Source organism: Dipodomys spectabilis, unplaced genomic scaffold (assembly GCF_019054845.1).
Source record: "Dipodomys spectabilis isolate Male_0828 unplaced genomic scaffold, ASM1905484v1 ptg000506l, whole genome shotgun sequence".
Classification (NCBI taxonomy): Eukaryota; Metazoa; Chordata; class Mammalia; order Rodentia; family Heteromyidae; genus Dipodomys; species Dipodomys spectabilis.
In genome coordinates, this window is record NW_024871183.1 from 1,431,109 (window position 1) to 1,449,789 (window position 18,681).

An 18,681-nucleotide genomic window follows, 5' to 3' on the forward strand; every position below is an offset into this window, starting at 1 on the left:
ATTTATGTGTTACAACTCAGTAACTACTTGAGGAGTTTATACACAGATGTTGAAAGAAAATGGTTTATTTTGTTCTTAAGAGATGGGTGCACCTGCTGAGCAGTGTTCAACCTCTATTTTAATCACACTGGACACTGCCACCCTTATTTCTTCTTCCACATTAACTTTCTCATGGCTCCTGACTTTTACCAGGAAAACCAAGCTTTACAAAGAAACGAAGTCACTGGAAAAGATAACCTAGTAGTACAGCTACCTCAAGCTTAATTCATGCAGTATTTGAGTGTTGTTGCCTTCTTGAAGACTCTGTGTGTGTGTGTGTGTGTGTGTGTGTGTGTGTGTGTGTGTGTGCGTGCGTGTGTGTGTGTGTGTGTGTGTGTGTGTGTGTGTGTTTGTGTACAAGCATGCAGTGTTTGAGGCTTGAACTCAGAGCTTTGAGCTCACCCTTAGCTTTTTCTCTTCAGGTAGACACTTTCTCATGACCCATACCTCCACTTCTGACTTTTTGCTGGTTAACTGGAGATTAGTCCTTGGGTATGTCTTCCCAGGCTGGCTTCAAATCACATTCTTCGGATCTCAGCATCCTGAGTAGCTAGACTTACAGGCATGACCAGTGTGCCTTGAAGATTTAAAATAACCGTAGGTGCACCTGTAAGTTCACTGCATCATTCCAGAATGTCTTACAGCACAGACTGAGATGAAAACATTACTGATTGCCCACTGCCCACAGGAAAACATGTAAATACAGAGTACATAGATAAACTATCACCCATCAGAAGCTGTACATCATCACTCAATAATGTGCAAACTGAAAGCACTAACTCTCTGGAAAGAATAACCAAGTGGCTGGAAGATAGCAGAGGAGGAAAAGAAATTTGATTTTTGTGTCACAACATTTTATAACTTTTTAATTTTAAGCTTTGCCCATGCATTGTACACTCAGACCGAACTGTTTCAATACAAAACAGCATAGACCTTAAATGATTTTCAAATTACAAAATGTTGCAGTTGCTGGTTCTAAACAATAAATTCTGGACAAATGCTACAGTTGAGGTCATTTCACTTGGATGAATTCCTAAATATGAGAGAGGAAGAGTGACTTAGACAATGACAAGCAAGATGTCACTCAGACCTGGGTACATCCTTCAGCAGCACAGAAGGCAGTGGTGTCCCTGATAAATGCAATAGTGAAGGTCACAGTTGCTCAATGGTACTTCTGAACCACTGGAAAAGGAATTATAATAAGCCTGCCCCATTTGCAGACTTATTGCATTTATTACAATTTTTAATGAATAGAAAATGAATTTCAAAAGCAATGTTTTAATTCCTACATGTGCATTACACAGCCTCTGCAGAGACGTTCTCAACCTTGCAACATTATCAGTTGTGTTTAAATCATTGCCTGCCCTTCATTTTGTGAAAAGCTGACTCTCAAAGAGCAAACAGTACTTCAAACACAAGGTAAAAGTGACTGTGCCTAATTTAAGTGATGAAGTAAAAATCTACAATTTCTTGGAGGCAGCCTGTCACATTATAGGAAAATCACATTATAGTGGTCACATTATAGGATATAGTGATGTGATGATCTGATTAGTACTGCTAAAACTGCCCCTTGGATGTGTTAAAATTAAAATTAAATGGCCTTTAAAAGAGAGTTAAAAAGTTTATTTTATAATGTGACTTGCTTTCAATGATGTTCTATAATTAAGATATGTTTTTAAAAGTCATAAAGGTGTTAAGTCTAGCTTCTTGGTACAGTGATGGTGATGGTAATTCTTGCATTAAAGAAAAATTGTCATTTGAGTTTAAAAGCTTTAATGTGTATTTGTTTTAAAACAAGCAGCCACAACGAGTGGTACCTAGCCTCAAGATTTCAAGGGATTTTTCAAAATGCAAATAAAAACTAAAGTATAAAATATTTAAACAGAGATTAATAAGAGGCTAAAAATTAAAAATGGATTACTGGATATAAAGTTTTAAAAGTAAAATTGTTCTTAACCTTTGCCTCCATGTGCAAAAAGGAAAAGTTAGGATTACCAAAATAATTGCTTAATTGCTATTTCAGTTTGCTCTTTTTGTAACAGTTCCCAGCAGGTCCACAAAAGGGAGTGAGGATTCTTACAAGTTTGTCAGATGTAACTCTGGTTCTTAATAAGTTCCAGGAAAGAACATGCTTAAAAGCTACTTCTATGTTGACCACTTTGTTGCTTTTAATTGGAGTTAAGTGGCCTTTTATAAGTTTCATTGATCTGCAAACTGGTTCAAAGCCAGCCCAGGCAGAAAAAGGTCCATGTAAGACTGTCACCTCTAATCAGCCAGCAGAGTGCTGAAAGAGCAAGCAGAGTTGCTTTGGGACTCAAAGTGGCAGAATGCTAGCCTTGAGCTGGAGAGCTGAGGGACAGCATTCAGGCCCCAAGTTCAAGTCCAGTGACCAACTAAGGGAAATGCCAATGAGGCATTTATCCCGGTGTGGAGAAGACACTCCTGGGATGAAAACAATGGTGGAGCATCCAGAGGCAGTAAGCCACTGCTTCGATGGAAGAAATAAAGTCAGATCCTAGAATCATTTGTATGTGGCCCTTCAAAATTGGTCAGAGGCAGGAGATCAAAGGAAGATAGTTTTAAGCATGCCTAATGTCCATGACTATCTACCTTGTAAGGGAGAGGAACTTACCAGTCCTCTATGATAGTAGTAAAAAGCTAAGGTTGTAAAATGTGGATAGTTTAAATCCCAAACCCTGTATGTGCCAAAAGCCCTAATTGGCAGTAACTTTTGAGCTGACACCATCTACATAAAATTCATCTGTTCAGGAAACAAGTTTGTAAACCTGAGAGTGTGTCCCTACTAACATCTCTCTGAAGGCCTGCACAGGTAACTTAGGCATTGTTAGGGTCACTAGAGATCATGCTCCTAAGCCATCCAGAAAGCTGTTTTTACAAACCAGAGTACTAAACCAGCTACACCGCTGTAACCAGAGAAAAGGTCTGTGCATTTATCAAAAGTTAAAATATTGTTCTTAATGACATCTAACCCTGGTAACCTCTTTGTAAAATAGGCTAAGGTTATAGGTTCCTGGCTAGGTAAGATCAATGCCCCTGAGTCAGCTTTAAGATGTTACAGAAGATGAATCTTCGCCCATCATCCCCTTTTAAGATCAAGGGACCAGAGTCATTTTGAAAAAAAGTGTGGCAAAATAGAAGGAAAAGGCATGGGAAATAGTGCTAAGAATCTTAGCTTTATTAAAAGAACTATCTAGCTTTAAAAAGTTGTCATTTCGGAACCCCTGCTTTCACTATATTTGATGTTGGTATAATTTGTGGAGGAGATGGGGGAAAACAAGTCGTTTAAGGATACAGGGGGACCCGTTGCAACAATGAGAAGTACAGGTTGTCATGTCGAAAACGAACTTTACAACTTTGGTGGGGGGGGGGGAGGATTGGGTGGAGGGGAGGGAGGAGGCTGGGAAGGGATGGGAAGGGTAAACAAAGGAGGAGGCTGCAATGCTTGATAAGAAATGTACTCATTATCTTGCCCATGTAATTGTAACCCCTCTGTACAGTATGTTCACAAAAAATAAAAATTAAAAAAATAAAAAGTTGTCATTTTGGTCAATTGTTCTGGGCTATTGTCTAAATGGTCTTAAAAACTAGTGGGGTCACAGCCTGCCAAGCCTATGTAATGTATCCTTAACCAATCTGTGTAGAAATTTGCAGCCCAGCATGAGGTGTGACAGTCCCTTGGAGCCACTGAGAGACCTTGCTGCTGCTACTGCACACCTAATGGGTAAAGTTCAACAACAGCCTAACAGTTGCCTGGAGGAAATTGACATCATCACCTGGACCACCTCCACCATGGAAAAAGTAGACTAAACTCCTGCCTGATTCTATCACCTGAGACTGCTTCCCAGTGGAAAACTGCTTTGAGTCTGCTAAAATTTAAGATCTTGTGGGACATTCTTTTGATGATATCCAGTAACCCTCTCCCCACATTGGATTCTGGGGACAAGGACATCACTGGCTCACCTTAGGCACTTCAAGGCATAGGGCTTGGAAATCCACTCTGTAGTCACAAGCCTAGTTTAGCTCTGGTATGGTAATAACCTGCTTCCTCCTGGGTGTGTGTTAAAGAGCAGTAACCCCACCAGACTAGCCCCTGTGTGAACCTAGAATACCATACTCCTTACATCTCCTTCTACCTCCAGTTTAGAGATTTTTATCAATGGAGGTAGTTAGAGGAATGAGACCCAGCCCTGCTCTTAGTCTTAAAATCTAGCTAGCTTCTCCACCCCAGTGGTGCCTTGAGGCTGTTCTGAGATAACTTGGTTCCACAAGCCAAAGGGGGGGAAATAAAGGGGAGCAGTTTAAATTCAAACCTCAAATAAACTAAGAAAAGGGTAGTAAAGAAAGCCTTGGGAAAGGAATTGAAAAAAAAATTGGTCCCCTCTGGATAAGAAAGGATTTTAAAAGTAAGGATTGTCTTAAAGTGTTTTTGTATCAGAGTGAAAAAGGGAAGAAAACAAACCCCAGAAAGTTTAAATATGTATGAAATGGTATGAGTGTATCTTATAAAAATAGAGCTTATGAGTATAAAATTATGATATAAAATTAAGCTAGCTCAGGAGTGGTGCTGTAGCTCAAGTGGTAGAGCACTTGCCTTGAGCTGAAGAGCTGAGGGACAGCGCCCAGGCCCAGAGTTCAAGCCCCACGACCGACCAAAAAAAAAAAAAATTAAGCTAGCTGTGATACGCCGAGTCAGGATTGGGACTGTCAAGCTGATGGTCCGTGAGGCCCAGTACAGCCCCCTGAATCAGAAGAGTCAAGGATTTGACTCAGTTACAAGAGAAAAGGGAGGAGTTTGGGGAGGAGCCAAACTATCTCTATTTTTTATATACCGGGAGTTCCCCCCCCCCCAATCAAAATACTGGTTTCTCATAAGCCCCAGGGTCAGGAAATATGCTATTTGTTGAGACCCCAGGAAATGTGGAAACTGTTTGGAAAGTCCTTAAGATTGTTGTGATAAGGTTGTGTGATATGTAGCCCAGTTTGGTTATCAATATCCCAGACAGGATCTCATCCCTGTTTGGTTATCAAGCCTGCTTTGTGTGGGGACCCCCCAAATTTGCATGCCAATTCAAACCAGAATGATAGGTTAGTTCAAACAGATACTATGAAATGAACTGTAACCCCACTGGCCACTGAAATAAATATGCAATCTTTGTGTGTGTGTGTTACAATCCCATTGGCCACCTGTGTATGGCCAGGCTTGATCACATGGATTTTGCCTTTAAAAGCCCTAGCTTGTGGGCCATTTGGAGTCGCAGTTTCAGCTCCCGAGTCTGTGCTGTGTCCCTGGCCAGTTAGCCATCCACTTCCCCAATATGAGGCTGTCTCTGAGTGGTGGACTCTTTTCCCCATAACAGTGTAAGTCTCTATCCAATATAAAGAATTGGCTAATGGTAACTATTTCCTGAAAGGGAATGAGGAGTGTTATAACAGCTACATGCCAGTAATGCTGAAATAGTACTTTCTATTCAGGCACAAAGAGAAACTGCAAGAGAGCTCTGACTTACTCTTATCTCCACCAGGAAACAGCTTCAAGGTCTCTTTTAGAATGGTAAATGTCTATAGCAGAAGTACTAGCTACTTCCCAGTACCCACTGTTCCTTCCCTCTTTAATAAGAAATCTCCAACTTTATTAAGGTGTGAGTCTCCTGTGTAGCAGGTTATGATCATGTGACCAAATTCGGACCAGAGGAAGGTAAAGCAAGTGAAGACCTATAAGAAGGCTAACAAAAGGAAAGTACATTTAAAAATGAGATTTCCACAGCCCCACACCTCCACACCATTTCCTCTTTTCCATTTTGCAAATGGGGCTGTGATGGCTAAAGTTCAAAAAGCTATTTAGGGGACCATTAAGTTGCCATGAGGCTGGAAATCAGAGGTCATATCTGAGAAAAAAGCAGCAATAGGGGACAAGTTCACAGATTCCTGGATATGAGACTACATAGTCTGGGTTTGCTGCTCCCAACACCTTCCACATAGAGAGAGACTTAGCATCTGTGCTGCTTAAAGTTACCTATATTCTGTGTTTCCTGTTACCTAACTTGGGTGTCATTCAATTGCAGCCCACTATGGAAATAAATTTACAGCCACATCCACTGGAACACCGAGTGACTAGCGCCACATGAGAAAAGTGCTTCCTGCTGAGAAAACAGACCAACAGCTAAGATGGCTGCTGGACACTCCTGTAATACTAGCTAATTAGGAAATGATACAAGGATCATGGTTAAAAACCAGCCCAGGAAGAAAAGGAAAGAAGAAGGAAGACAAAGATAAAGATGAAAAAGGTAAAGAAGGAGGAGGGAGAGGAGGATAAATAAGGAAAGAAGGAAGTTAGGAAGGAAGTTAGAAAGGAAGGAAGGAAGAGAGGGAGTTTTGTTGCTCAAGGCTAGTACTCTACTACTTGAGCTATGTTCCACTTCAGGATATTGATTTGGTTTTGTTTGTTTGTTTTTGGTTTTTTTCCCTCACACTGCAATCCTCAGATTTCTGAGTAGCTAGAATTACAGGAATGAGCCATCAGGGCCCAGCCCTGAATTAATTTTTAAAAGTTGTCCAATATCTTCTACTTCAAAATAATCACCAGAAAAATCAATCTCTTTGTAACAGAAGAGGTCAGCTAACTTTATGTAACCAAAGAAAGCAATTAAAAATAACAACAGTAAGTCAAAATGCTTATTTCTAACTTCAAGAAGGCTATGCAGGTGTCATTTAATTGAAAGAAGTCACATTACCTATGTATTTGTGGAAGGGAGCTGGAAGGCTAAAAACTAAAGAATAGTAATGCAATCGCTTGTTTCTGCTCTGGAGCTCATGGTGGGCTGGTCTAGAATTGATTGCTTGATTCCAGTTATACTACAAATGCATGTTGAAATGTGAAAAAGACTGGCCAGCAATGGAAAATCAACTGCAGATAAGCCTCCTCAAGAAAATCAAGAGCTGAAAAGCAGTAGAGATGATGTGGTTTGAACCCAGCCTAGAATAAGAATCAAGCCAGGAAGTAAACAGCTCTGTGACAATTTCAATGGCTATACTTTTGAGATAATTCTTTATAAGAATAACATATATTTGTTATTTAAAAAAAAAATTAGCTGAGCCACATGCCAATGACTCATGCCAATAGCTACTCACTAGGTAAAAATTAGGAAAATGACAATTCCAGTTTAGCACAGAAAAAAAGTTCCTGAGACTTCATGTCAATCACTTTCTGGGTACAGTAGGGTATGCCTAACATCTCAGCTACATGGGAGGCTAAGATCAGGAGGTTTTAAATTCCAGGCCAGCCTGTACAAAAAAAAAAAAAAAGAAATCACAAGCTTTCATCTCAACAGAAAACTCTGTGCATGATGATATATCCTATCATCTCGGAAACCACAGAAAATGTAAATAGGGTTGCTAGTATAAATAAAAGCAAGATTCCATCTGAAAAATAACCACAGCAGGTAGCACATACCTTTTAGCCACTCAGAAGGCTGAGATCTGAGGATCTGAGTTCAAAGCCAGTCTCAGCAGAAAGGCTCACAAGACTCCATCTCAAATTAACCATCAAAATGTTATACTAGAGGTGTGGCTCAAGTTGTAGAATGCCAAGCAAGAGTAAAAGGCTCTGAGTTCAAGCTCCAGTACCAGCACCAAGAAATTAAATAAATGACTACAGCACACAGACCCAGAGGTATGGCTCAAGCAGTACAGCATCTGTGTCTACCAAGTTTAAAGCCTCGTATCCCAGAGAGAAAGAGAGGCAGAGACACAGAAAGTCAGGAAGAGCATAGGAGATGATAAAAGGAGAGGGAGAAAGGAAAGAAAAAGCTAAGTATAATGACGCATAAATGGGTATAATGATGAATAACATAAGAAGATCCTATTTTATACAAGCAAACAAAAAGAAATTTTAAATGCAAATAAGCAAAAAGAAGAAAATCATAATAAGCTTAAATTTATCAGAAAAATATCATTGACAATTTGGAGTATATTCTTCTAGACTCTGGTATTCTCCCAGTTATGTGTGTACATATATGTATATGCATGACATATTCAGATATGTGTATGTGTACATATATGTGTACATAGACATACACACTTATATAGAAACACATTCACATATATGTAAAATATTATATTCACATTTTTTTACTGGAATGCAATTATACTATGTAAATGGTTTTGAAATTTCTTTCAAATAATAATCCAATGCATTTAAAGAGAAAAACTTGCTTGGTCAAACAATATCAAACCATTTTGTTCTCTTGGGAAAATTATATCAGAAGCTTAACACAAAACAGGGCCATAATTACAAAGTATAGAAACCATTAGTCATTTACACAAGCAAGATTGGTTAAGGAAAATTAAACCATCACCTTTAGACAAACACCACAGTAATAACTGTTGCAAGCAAGAACCACTGATAAGTGCTAAAATTAATCAGCTAACCTCTGCAGAGGAAAAAAAAAGGCACTGCCCTAATCTCAAAGAAGTACTCCCAAGCTGTTTATTAATTTACTGTAACTTTACAGCATAGAAACCAGCAGATACTACCTTAACAGGAGATCAAATTCAATATCACCAATATGAAGATATATCACATCACATGCCTCCTGATATCAGGCACCAAGGACAAACTACCTCGATGATATTCTTGCCAGAAATGCATAGCTTTACTGTTTTCACCAGACAGATCCAAACTACATTAGATTCTACAAAGTAACTATCCAATATTCTTTGAAAATGTCACAATATTAAAGACAAGGCCCACAGAACTATCACAAATTTGAAAAGGTCAAGAAAAACTGAAAACTAGATATTATGTGGGATCCTACTTTGGATCTTGTAACTAAAAAAGAACAATAATAGAAAAACTGGTGAAATCCTAATTAAACCTGCAGTTTAGCTAATAAAAATAATGGAATAAATTGCATTAATAAAATATGTGCTGTTCTTTAATGTCAATAAAAAGAGACCAAAAGCAGGATCACATTTATGCTCTAGTACTAGAATTGCTTCAAAGCACTAAATCCATCCAAGACTGCTCAAAACATCCTTCACCAGTAGTAAATAAAGTAAAGCAAGTTTCAATGTAAATCTGTCTCTTCGATTATAAAGCAGTAAGGAGTCTATTACCTAAATCAGATAAGCATATGCAGATAAACACAAACAAACAAACATACATACATACTCACTCACAATCTAGGGACATCATTGAAAACTAATGACATACCTAAAAAAATCTTGGAATTCCTCCTTTTTGGTAAAGCTCCACCAGATGCCCCTCTTACCTTCTGAAAAGAAAATAAAAGATCGTTAAAATACACCCTACAAAACAATATAAGAAGGAAATGTACAGCTTAGAAGTTCCCAGTTCTTACAGTTTATCTTGGAGTCTAAGATTAACAGGACTTATAATTCCAGGATAAACAGGAACTGGAGCCAGGTCCATGAAATTGCCTCTCTATATCATGTTCACCAAGTTACAAAGAGAGCATTTTTGGAAACCAGTGATCAAGGCGAAGTACGTGCTTAAATTTCAATTAGCATGTGCTCCCAGAATGGCCAAAATCCACACCAGAATACAGACTCAGGGAAAAAGACAGAATGTGGGGGCCCTGTTCTTTGGCTACCTAGGAGGATGCCAGTTGGTCCCAGTTACCCACAACACTATGATCATAAAGGAGTCACTGGCATTCTGGACATATCAAGCATCATTCCAACTTCTCTAAATCTTTTCAGAGTACCACTAGGTGGCTATACTGCCATTCTAAGCTTCATGTATTTTCAGTATGCAGAAATGAATAAGCATCCATCAATAGGCAGATGAAAGAAATTATTCATCTGATACTCATACAAATAACTTTACTTTCAAATGGAATTATAATAATTGTTTCAATTAGCCAAAACCATTTTCATACTGTACCTTTTCTTTCAGTTATAAGAGAAGAGCACCTTTCTCATTGAGTAATTGTATATGATTTTTTTTTCTAAAAGCCATACCACACATTCTGTATTTTCTTAATTTGACTTCACATTTAATTTGTCTTAGGAGTCCTAAATCTCCTTTTCAACATTTTAGTGTTTTCTACTGAATGCCAATAATTCATCTCTATGATTGATTTCAAATTAAATTTTTGCAGTTTCTTCTATATGTTTGCAATTCACATTTTAGCAGTCTCAAATTTATGAAATACTGTGTGGTAGGTGCTAAGCAGTGGCAGAGACCTTTGAAGTAGCTATCCAAAGGAATTTCAATCAAATATGTCAATCTATGTATACAATGTTTCTTGATCAATGTTAGTCTGTTGATCATGTCTGAACTACACCAGTAGCTTCAAGTTACCTGGTTCCATTTTTATCTATGTCCATTAAGACTGTAACTGAACTCACTCATCCTTCTTCTCTCTATTCATCTTCCCTCCCTCCCCTTGATCTCCACCCCTCCCACAACATATGTTTCAGCCTGATATTTATTTTGTTAAACTGTAAGTTAGTTGTTTAAAAAAGTAACCTATTATATTTAATATAATTTTAATTTAAGCTACTCCTTGATTTATGGCCTATGTGACTTCCTAGCCTTGTTCTTAACATACTAGGTAGGCTAATATGAGAGATTAAATTAAATGCAAATCAGAATTATTTTAGAAGATCCAAAATAGTCCGCCAAGTATTACGACTACATAAAATGGAGATATGAACATTAGTAACATCAATAACCAATAAACAGCCAGACACTTTACAGGCTCGCACCTGTAATCCTAGCTACTCAGGAGGCTGAGAAATAAAGATCACCATTCGAAATCAGTCCAGGTAGGAAAGTCTATGAGACTCTTATCGCCAATAAACTACTCAGAAAAAAAGCTGGAAGTGGCACTGTAGATCAAGTGGTATAGTCCTAGCCTTGAGCACCAAGAGGCTCAAGGACAGTGCCCAAGCTCTAAGTTCAAGTCCCAGAATGAGCAAAAAATAACCAGTAAACATGAAGAAAAAGAAAGAAAGAAGACAACAATGATGTTAACAACAAAAAATTTACAGCACTTAAGAAATGTAACAGGACTGGGAAAGTAGCTTAGTGGTAGAGCACTTCCCTAGTACGTGTGAAGCCCAGGGTTTGATTCCTCAGTACCACATAAACAAAAAAAGCAAGAAGTGGTGCTGTGGCTCAAGAGTTAAGAGTGCTAGCCTTGAGCAAAAGAAGCTCAGGGACAGTACCTAAGGCACTATGAGTTCAAGCCCCAAGACTAGCAAAATAAACAAACAAATAAATAATTAAATAAAGGCAAACATTTAAAAAAAGAACATGTAACAAAATATAAGTACTTTTACAAAAAAAAAATACAAAATATTGTTGACCAAAAAGATGCCAGCCAGTCCTAGTTACTCAAGAGGCTGAGATCTGTGCATCATGATTTGAAGTCAACCTGAGCAGGAAAATACATAAGACTTATTTCCAATTAACCACCAAAATTTCAGAAATGAAGCTGTGGTACAAGCACTGGAGTACAAGCTTTAGGCACTAAAGTTCAGGGACTGGGCTCAGGTCCTGAGTTCAAGGACAGAAGCTGGGGGGGAGAGGGCACAAATATTTCTTTTTTTTTTTTGGTCATGGGGTTTGAACTGTGGGCCTGAATGCTGTCCTCAGCTCTTCAGCTCAAGGCAAGCCCTCTACCACTTAAGCTACAGTGACACTTGCGGTTTTCTGGTGGTTTATTGAAGATAAGAGTGTCACAGTCAGGCTGGGAAGGTGGCTCAGTGGTAGAGCTCTTGCCTTGCCTGCCTGAGGCCCTGGGTTCGATTCCTCAGCACCACATAAGCAGAAAAGAAAAAAGCCGGAAGTGGCGCTGTGGCTCAAGTGGTAGAGCGCTAGCCTTGAGCTGAAGAGCTGAGGGACAGCACCCAGGCCCAGAGTTCAGGCCCCACGACTGGATCCCCCCCCCAAAAAAAAAAGAGTGTCACAGTCTTTCCTGTCTAGGCTGGCTTTGAACGACCCTGAATAATCTCAGCTTCCAGAGTAGCTAGGATTACAGGGGTGAGCCACCGGCGCCCGGCCTCAAAAAATATTTCTAAACTGGGTGCCAAGGGCTCATACCTGTAATCCTAATCTCTCAGGAGGCTGAGATCTGAGGTTCTAAGGATCATGGTTCAAGGTCAGCCCAGGTAGTTAAGTCCCTGAGATTTTTCCCTCCAATTGACCACTAAAAAGCCAGAAGTGGAGCTGTGGCTCAAGTGGTAGAGAACTAGCTTTGAGCATAAAAGCTCCCAGGAACATTAAGAAAAATTGCAAAATACCTGTGGCATGTTAGGTACTATCAAATATGAAGGACATGAGCAAACAGAAATCCCTGGCCCTATGCAATTTATATAAAAATGTTTATTTACCTGTAAATTCCAAGGGACTAATCAAAATCTCAACAAGAATTTTTAACTAGGTGAATTGATTCAAAAGTCCATGTTTAGAAAACATTTATCCAATAAAGTTGTAAGGGAAAAGAAAAGGCCTGCGAAGAATGCTTGCCCTATCACATTTTAAGGCTTGCATTTTTGTCACATTGTACTTATACTCCTATCTTGGCCAGAAATAATACATAGAAAAACATATAGTCAACCAGGCTTCAGTGGCTCATGCCTATAATCCTAGCTACTCAGGAGGTTGAGATCTGAGGATCACAGTTCAAAGCCAGTCCACGCAAGAAAGTCCATGAGAGTCTTATCTCCACTTACCCAGCTTAAAAAAAAGAAAAAAAAATTAAAAAGCTAAAATTGGAGCTGTGGCTTAAGTAACAGAACACTAACCTTGAATAAAAAACTAAAAAGAAAATGGCCAGCCTCTAAATTCAAACCCTAATGCCAGCAAAGCAACACAACAAATAAATAAATAATAGTAAACGAAGTAGTAAATAAATAGAAATAATATATAGAAATCTCTAAGATCAATGGAATGCTACAGATAGCCCACAATAGATCTAAATGGGCATTGTTAAATTAAAACACCACTATAAATAATTGTGAAAGCTGTATTACCCAAAAAGAAATAAGACAAAAATATAAACAAGCAGAGAACAGAAAAGCAAAATTAATATTAAATATGTTAGAAGATTTTTAACACTGCTCATTATTTAGATGTCTTTCATAACTACTAAACTCACAAAAGTCAAATATGGCCAAGATAGGAATATAATTATTCCTAGAATGGATTTATTTTCATCCAATAAAAAGCAAAGATAGGGCTGGAAAGGTGGCTCAGTGGTAGAGTGCTTGACTTGCATGCATTAGGCCCTGGGTTTAATTTCTCAGCACCACATAAGCAGAAAAACCCTGAAGTGGCTCTGTGGCTCAAGTGGTAGAGTGCTAACCTTGAGCTTAAAAGCTGAGGGACAGTGCCCAGGCTGAGAATTCAAGCTCCACAACCAACAAAAAAAAGCAAAGATAAGTTAGCACCAATGGCTCATGTCTGTAATCCTAACTACTCAGGAGGCTGAGATCTGAGAATCTCAGTTTAAAGCTCACCCAGGTAGGAAACTGTTAGATTCTTATCTCTGATTAACTACCAAAAAATGGTGAAAGTGGGACTGTGGCTCAAGCACTAGACATGAGCAAAAAAGCTCATAGAGCCCAGGCCCTGAGTTCAAGGCCCCAGATGGGCTTGAACAAAACAAACAAAATAAACCAAAATAAACACAATACGAGTCAGCAATACTGCTGTATACCTTTCCTAAAAAAATCTTAAACATGCACCTTCAGAAGAAATGTACCAAAATGTTATTTTATTTTTTTCAGAAAGCAAGAGGACAGGAATTATCTAAATGTCTATCTGTAGGAAATCAAACTACATTATCAGGTATTCATAGAATGGAATACCAAATAGCAATTAAAATTAATTGAGAACTCCCAGATGCAACTCAACAAGGGTAAGTTCCAAAGTCACTACTGAGTGGAAAAACTACACAGAATAGGTAATAGTGTGACAGTATATATCTACATCTTTAAAAGTCATATATATTACATACTGTTCATGCATATGTAAAAATAAATAAAATATTGTAACATGCTTGAGAATGAGAACAATTTCACAGTAGCAGTTCTTTCTGGGAAACCAAGGAAAATCAAAAGGACTTGACTTTTCAGGAAAGTCATATTTCCGTCAGTTAAAATCGGAAGCAAAAGCCAGGCACCCATGGTTCATGCCTGTAATTTTAGCTACTCAGGAGGCTGAGACCTGAGGATCATGGTTTGAAGCCAGCCCAAGCAGAAAAGTCCATGAGACTCATTTCCAATTAATCACCAGAAAACCAGAAGTAGGGCTGTGGCTCAAAGTGGTAGAGCACTAGCCCTGAGCTAAAGAGCTCAGGGACAGTACCCAGGCCCTGAGTTCAAATTCCATGACCAACAAATATATATATATATATACATATATATATGTATATATATATATACATGTATATATATTTATATTTGTTATATTATACATGTATATATTTATATTTGTTTACATTTATAATATATTGTAATATAGTATAAAATATGTGATAACATAATTATTTGTATATTATGTTCATTTTATTTATATTTTATCATTTATTATTTTATTTATATTTAATTTTTATATATACATTTTTGTCAGTCATGGGACTTGATCAAACTCAAGGGCTGAAGCAAAAGCATCCAAATGTTTTTTTTAGTTCTGTCTTTTAAATCTGTGTGAAGTATAAGTTTAGCATTATTTTCTGTGCTTTTTATATTTTTACTTAAAATTAGTATTTTCCAATCAGCCAAACTGTCATCTTGAAAGCTCCAATCAGATGTTAGATAAAGAAAAATAAAACTGGTTAAGATATATCTGGTTTGAATGTGACCTGTGAATTTCTGCAAACAATGCTGTTCTTGCTTCTCATCATGGGAGAATCAGAATTTACCTGGGCATATGAAATCTCTGCAACATAAAGCATACCCAGACAGCACCACAGGGCCGATAGCAAGCTCACTTCTCCAGAAGTGTTATCTCACCTCTCGCGTGTGTCTTTTCAGGTGCATGTACACACTCTGTCCAGTTTTTCGAAAATGTCTTTCAACATGTTCCCTTCCAAAGGCCAAAAATGTATTCATGCATACATAGAGTCCACCTTCAGAGTTCTAGAAAAAAAAAATATGTTAGCTGAGGATGCCTGGCCAAGCACTCTAGATGTAGAAAAAGGGAAGGGCAAGGAAGACGAATGATGACAACACTGGCCACAGTTCTCTTGTAGTCATCTGCACTGACCCTCTTTCATCTCCACAGCCTGGCACAGCAGCACTTCCCCTGCCAACTCTGGGCTCCAGGCACTCCTGACAGCTGAATACTGTTTACAGTCAGATGAAATCCTAAAGGCCCTGGAAAGTAAACTTGCTTGTCTGACTCATCAACTAGGTCAAGGGAAGGAAAAGGAGAGAAGATAGCAGGCAATGGATACAATGCTACCATATATTATGCTTGATCTTCATTCATCAGTGTAAGTCAGTCCGCAGAAACATAAAGTTGCAGTTTGGTTTTTTAAGCAGGTCAAGGTTCTTCAAAGCCACTGATTGTTTCATTTGATAGCACATGAATTAATTACGCAAACTAGTAAATAACTTGAAAAATAATGATGGGTGGCACTGGCTCATACCTGTTACTCTAGCTACTCAGGAAACTGAAATCCAGAGAAGAATGGTTCAAAGCCGATATAGGCAAAAAAAAAATCCATGTGACTCTGTCTTCAAAATAACCAACAAAAAGCAGAGCTGGAGCCAGGCACCAGTGGCTCATGCCTGTAATCCTAGCTACTCAGAGAGCTGAGATCTGAGGATCATGGTTCGAAGTCAACCTGGCCAGGAAAATTCATGAGACTCTTATCTCCAATGAAAAGTACTCAAAAAATGCTATAAGTGGTACTGTGGCTTAAGTGGTAGAAAACATTAGCCTTGAGCAAAAGAAGTTGAGGGACAGCATCCAGACCCTGACTTCAAGTCACAGGACTGACAAAAAAGCAGAGCTGGGGGTGTGGCTCAAGTGGTACAGTACCAGCCATGAGTAAAGAAGCCTACCAAGCTCAAGGCCCTGAGTTCAAACCAAGTATCAGAAAGAAAGAAAAAAGATAGAGGCCTATAGTTTTTCATATTATATGATGGTTAATCTTCACTTAACTTTCCTGGATGGAGAAGGCCTAGGAGATTAGTAAAGCACACCACTGGGTATGTCTTTGAGGGTGTTTCTGAGACAGTTAACAAAGGAAGACCAGCCTTGAATGTGGAGTTTACCATCTGATATTCTGGGGGCCTGTGAAATCAAAAAGGAAAAGAAAGAGTACAGGAATTCTCATTCCCTCCGTCTCTATTCCCCTTCTTATCTCTGTCTGTGTGTTTCTGACCCCCCCCATCACCCCCTTTTCTTCTTGGAAATCATGATATGAGAAACTTTGATCTGCCCCATGCTTTTGTCACCATGACATTCTAGATATTCTGCCTCCCATAAGTCCATAGCATTGAAGGAAGTCAATCACGGGCAGAGCCATCTGAACGTGAGAGCCAAAATGAATCCTTCCTTCTTTTACCTTGTTTTTTTAAGTGTTTGTGACAGGGACAAAAAGTAATACACACACATCTGATATGTTATTCTGTGCTTTATTTAGTATGTATTATTTCTAACATTAACATTTTATAATTTTACAGTTTCTAGAAATCAAAGGATAGATTATTTGCCCAAGTTCACACAGCCCAGAAGAGTCTCTTTTTTTACCTATATCCACTTATTTCAAGCACATGTTATTTATTAAATATATAATGCTAAAATAAAGTCAAGAATACCATTCACATTTAGATACTGTTTTCTGTCTGAATTTTATCCTGCTTTTTCTCTCACTTTGTTTACCAGCTTCTCTATTAATAATGTGAATGTTACAAAATTAGCTACCCTTCATCAAAGAAATTGGATTTTATTAAGCTCTCGCTAGTCTCATCCTTCTAAATAAACAAAAACTTTTGAAACATTTGGCAAAATTTCCAACCAACAATCATCAAAATTCCTTACACTGAAAGCCATGTATGGTAGACTGGAGCAGGAAGTTCAAGGCCAACCTTTGATATACAGTGAGACCTTTTCACACAAACACACAAACATACACACATCCTTACACTGACTTAAAGTAGATCATAAATTAGTGTCAAAACAGTCATGGAAAAGCTGAGCGCAGGTGACTCACAGTTGTAATCTTAGCTACTCAGGAAGCTGAGATCTAAGGATGGCAGTTCTAAGCCAGCTCAGGGAGGAAAGTCCATGAGGCTCTTATCTCCAATTAACCACCAGAAAACTGAAAGTGGAGCTGCGGCTTAAAATGGTAGAGTGCTAGCCATTAGCAAAAAATCTCAAGGGCAGTGTCCTGGCCCTGAGTTCAAGCCTCATAACCGACCAAAAAAAAGGTCATAATGCTTTCTACATATGTAAAAAATAACTCTTTAACATTCCCAAAATTAATTCAAAACTGTTAATTTTAAAAGCATTTCTAACAATGAAATCTCCAACATTGTATGTGTGAGCTTAGTCATCTCAATACAAAGGAATTTTGTCACAAGAACTGTATAACTACTGTAGCTCAAACATTTGCCCCTTACAGTGTAGCATGTTCATTGAAATGAGGCACAAAAAAAAGCAGAAACAAAGAGTGCTGGGTGCCCTTGGCTCACATCTGTCGGAAGCATTGACCTGCGTAACCCCACCTGAGCTCCTGTGTGCCCTGAGGGTACATGCAGGCATGCATTCTTCTGGGGTAGGAAGGGACACTCCTTCTTCCATGCAGCGCTACCTTGGCGCCAGACTCAGGTGATGGTTTGCAGAAAGTACCACTCATGCTTCTCCTAGTTAACCTCATAGAACAAGGCCTCCAGACCCCCTTGGTGTACTCACCTGTGCTTTATCTACTTTTACAACCTTGATTACTGGAACTGCCCCACATTTGTTGACAAGAATTAGCTTTTCCTGCTTACTGACTTAAAGTTAAACTCTAATTGTCTGTGCTCCCGTAAAAAAAAAAAAAAAAAAAGCCCCCTGACTGAAGATTTACTTCTCCTGCTTGTGTGCTGTATACAAGCATGTGATGTTTCAATAAACTTTGTCTATACCTGCATGTTGTAATCCCTTCCTGCCTATACCAGGCATTGCATTCCCAGATCCCGATGTGTAAACAGCAACACACATCTGTCATTTTAGCTACTCCAGAGACTGAGATCTGAGGATCATGTCTAAAGCCAGCCTCAAGGAAAGTCTATGAGACTTTTATGTTCGATTATCCACTAAAAACATGGAAGTGGATATATGCCTCAAGTGGTAGACCTAGCCTTGAGCAAAAACACATCAGGGACAGCATCTAAGCTCTGAATTCAAGAAGTAGGAGAAGGAGAAGGAGAAGAAAAGAAAGAGAATAAAGATCACAAAGAAAGAAAGTCTCTATTTGCGATGACAATACACTTTACATGGAAAATCCTACAATATCTACAAACTAGTGAAAATGAGTAAGACTACATCTATATTAAGTAAATATATGGAAAGGTCAAAGATTAACAGACAACAATTAATGTCAATTAATTAGGTAATGTGAGGTAATAAAAAGGTAATAGGTCAATATTAGGTAA

General features: G+C 38.5%; 1 protein-coding gene across 1 annotated transcript in view; it reads right to left on the bottom strand.

Moving 5' to 3' along the window:
* Usp13 (ubiquitin specific peptidase 13) overlaps positions 1–18,681 on the bottom strand; it is a 134,288-nt gene that overhangs the window by 88,837 nt on the left and 26,770 nt on the right. The window contains exons 2-3 of the mRNA XM_042669821.1: positions 15,046–15,171; positions 9,272–9,332 (exon numbers count right to left, since the gene is read on the bottom strand). Coding sequence (XP_042525755.1) covers positions 9,272–9,332; positions 15,046–15,171 — 187 coding nt within the window. The remainder of the gene's footprint in view (positions 1–9,271; positions 9,333–15,045; positions 15,172–18,681) is intronic.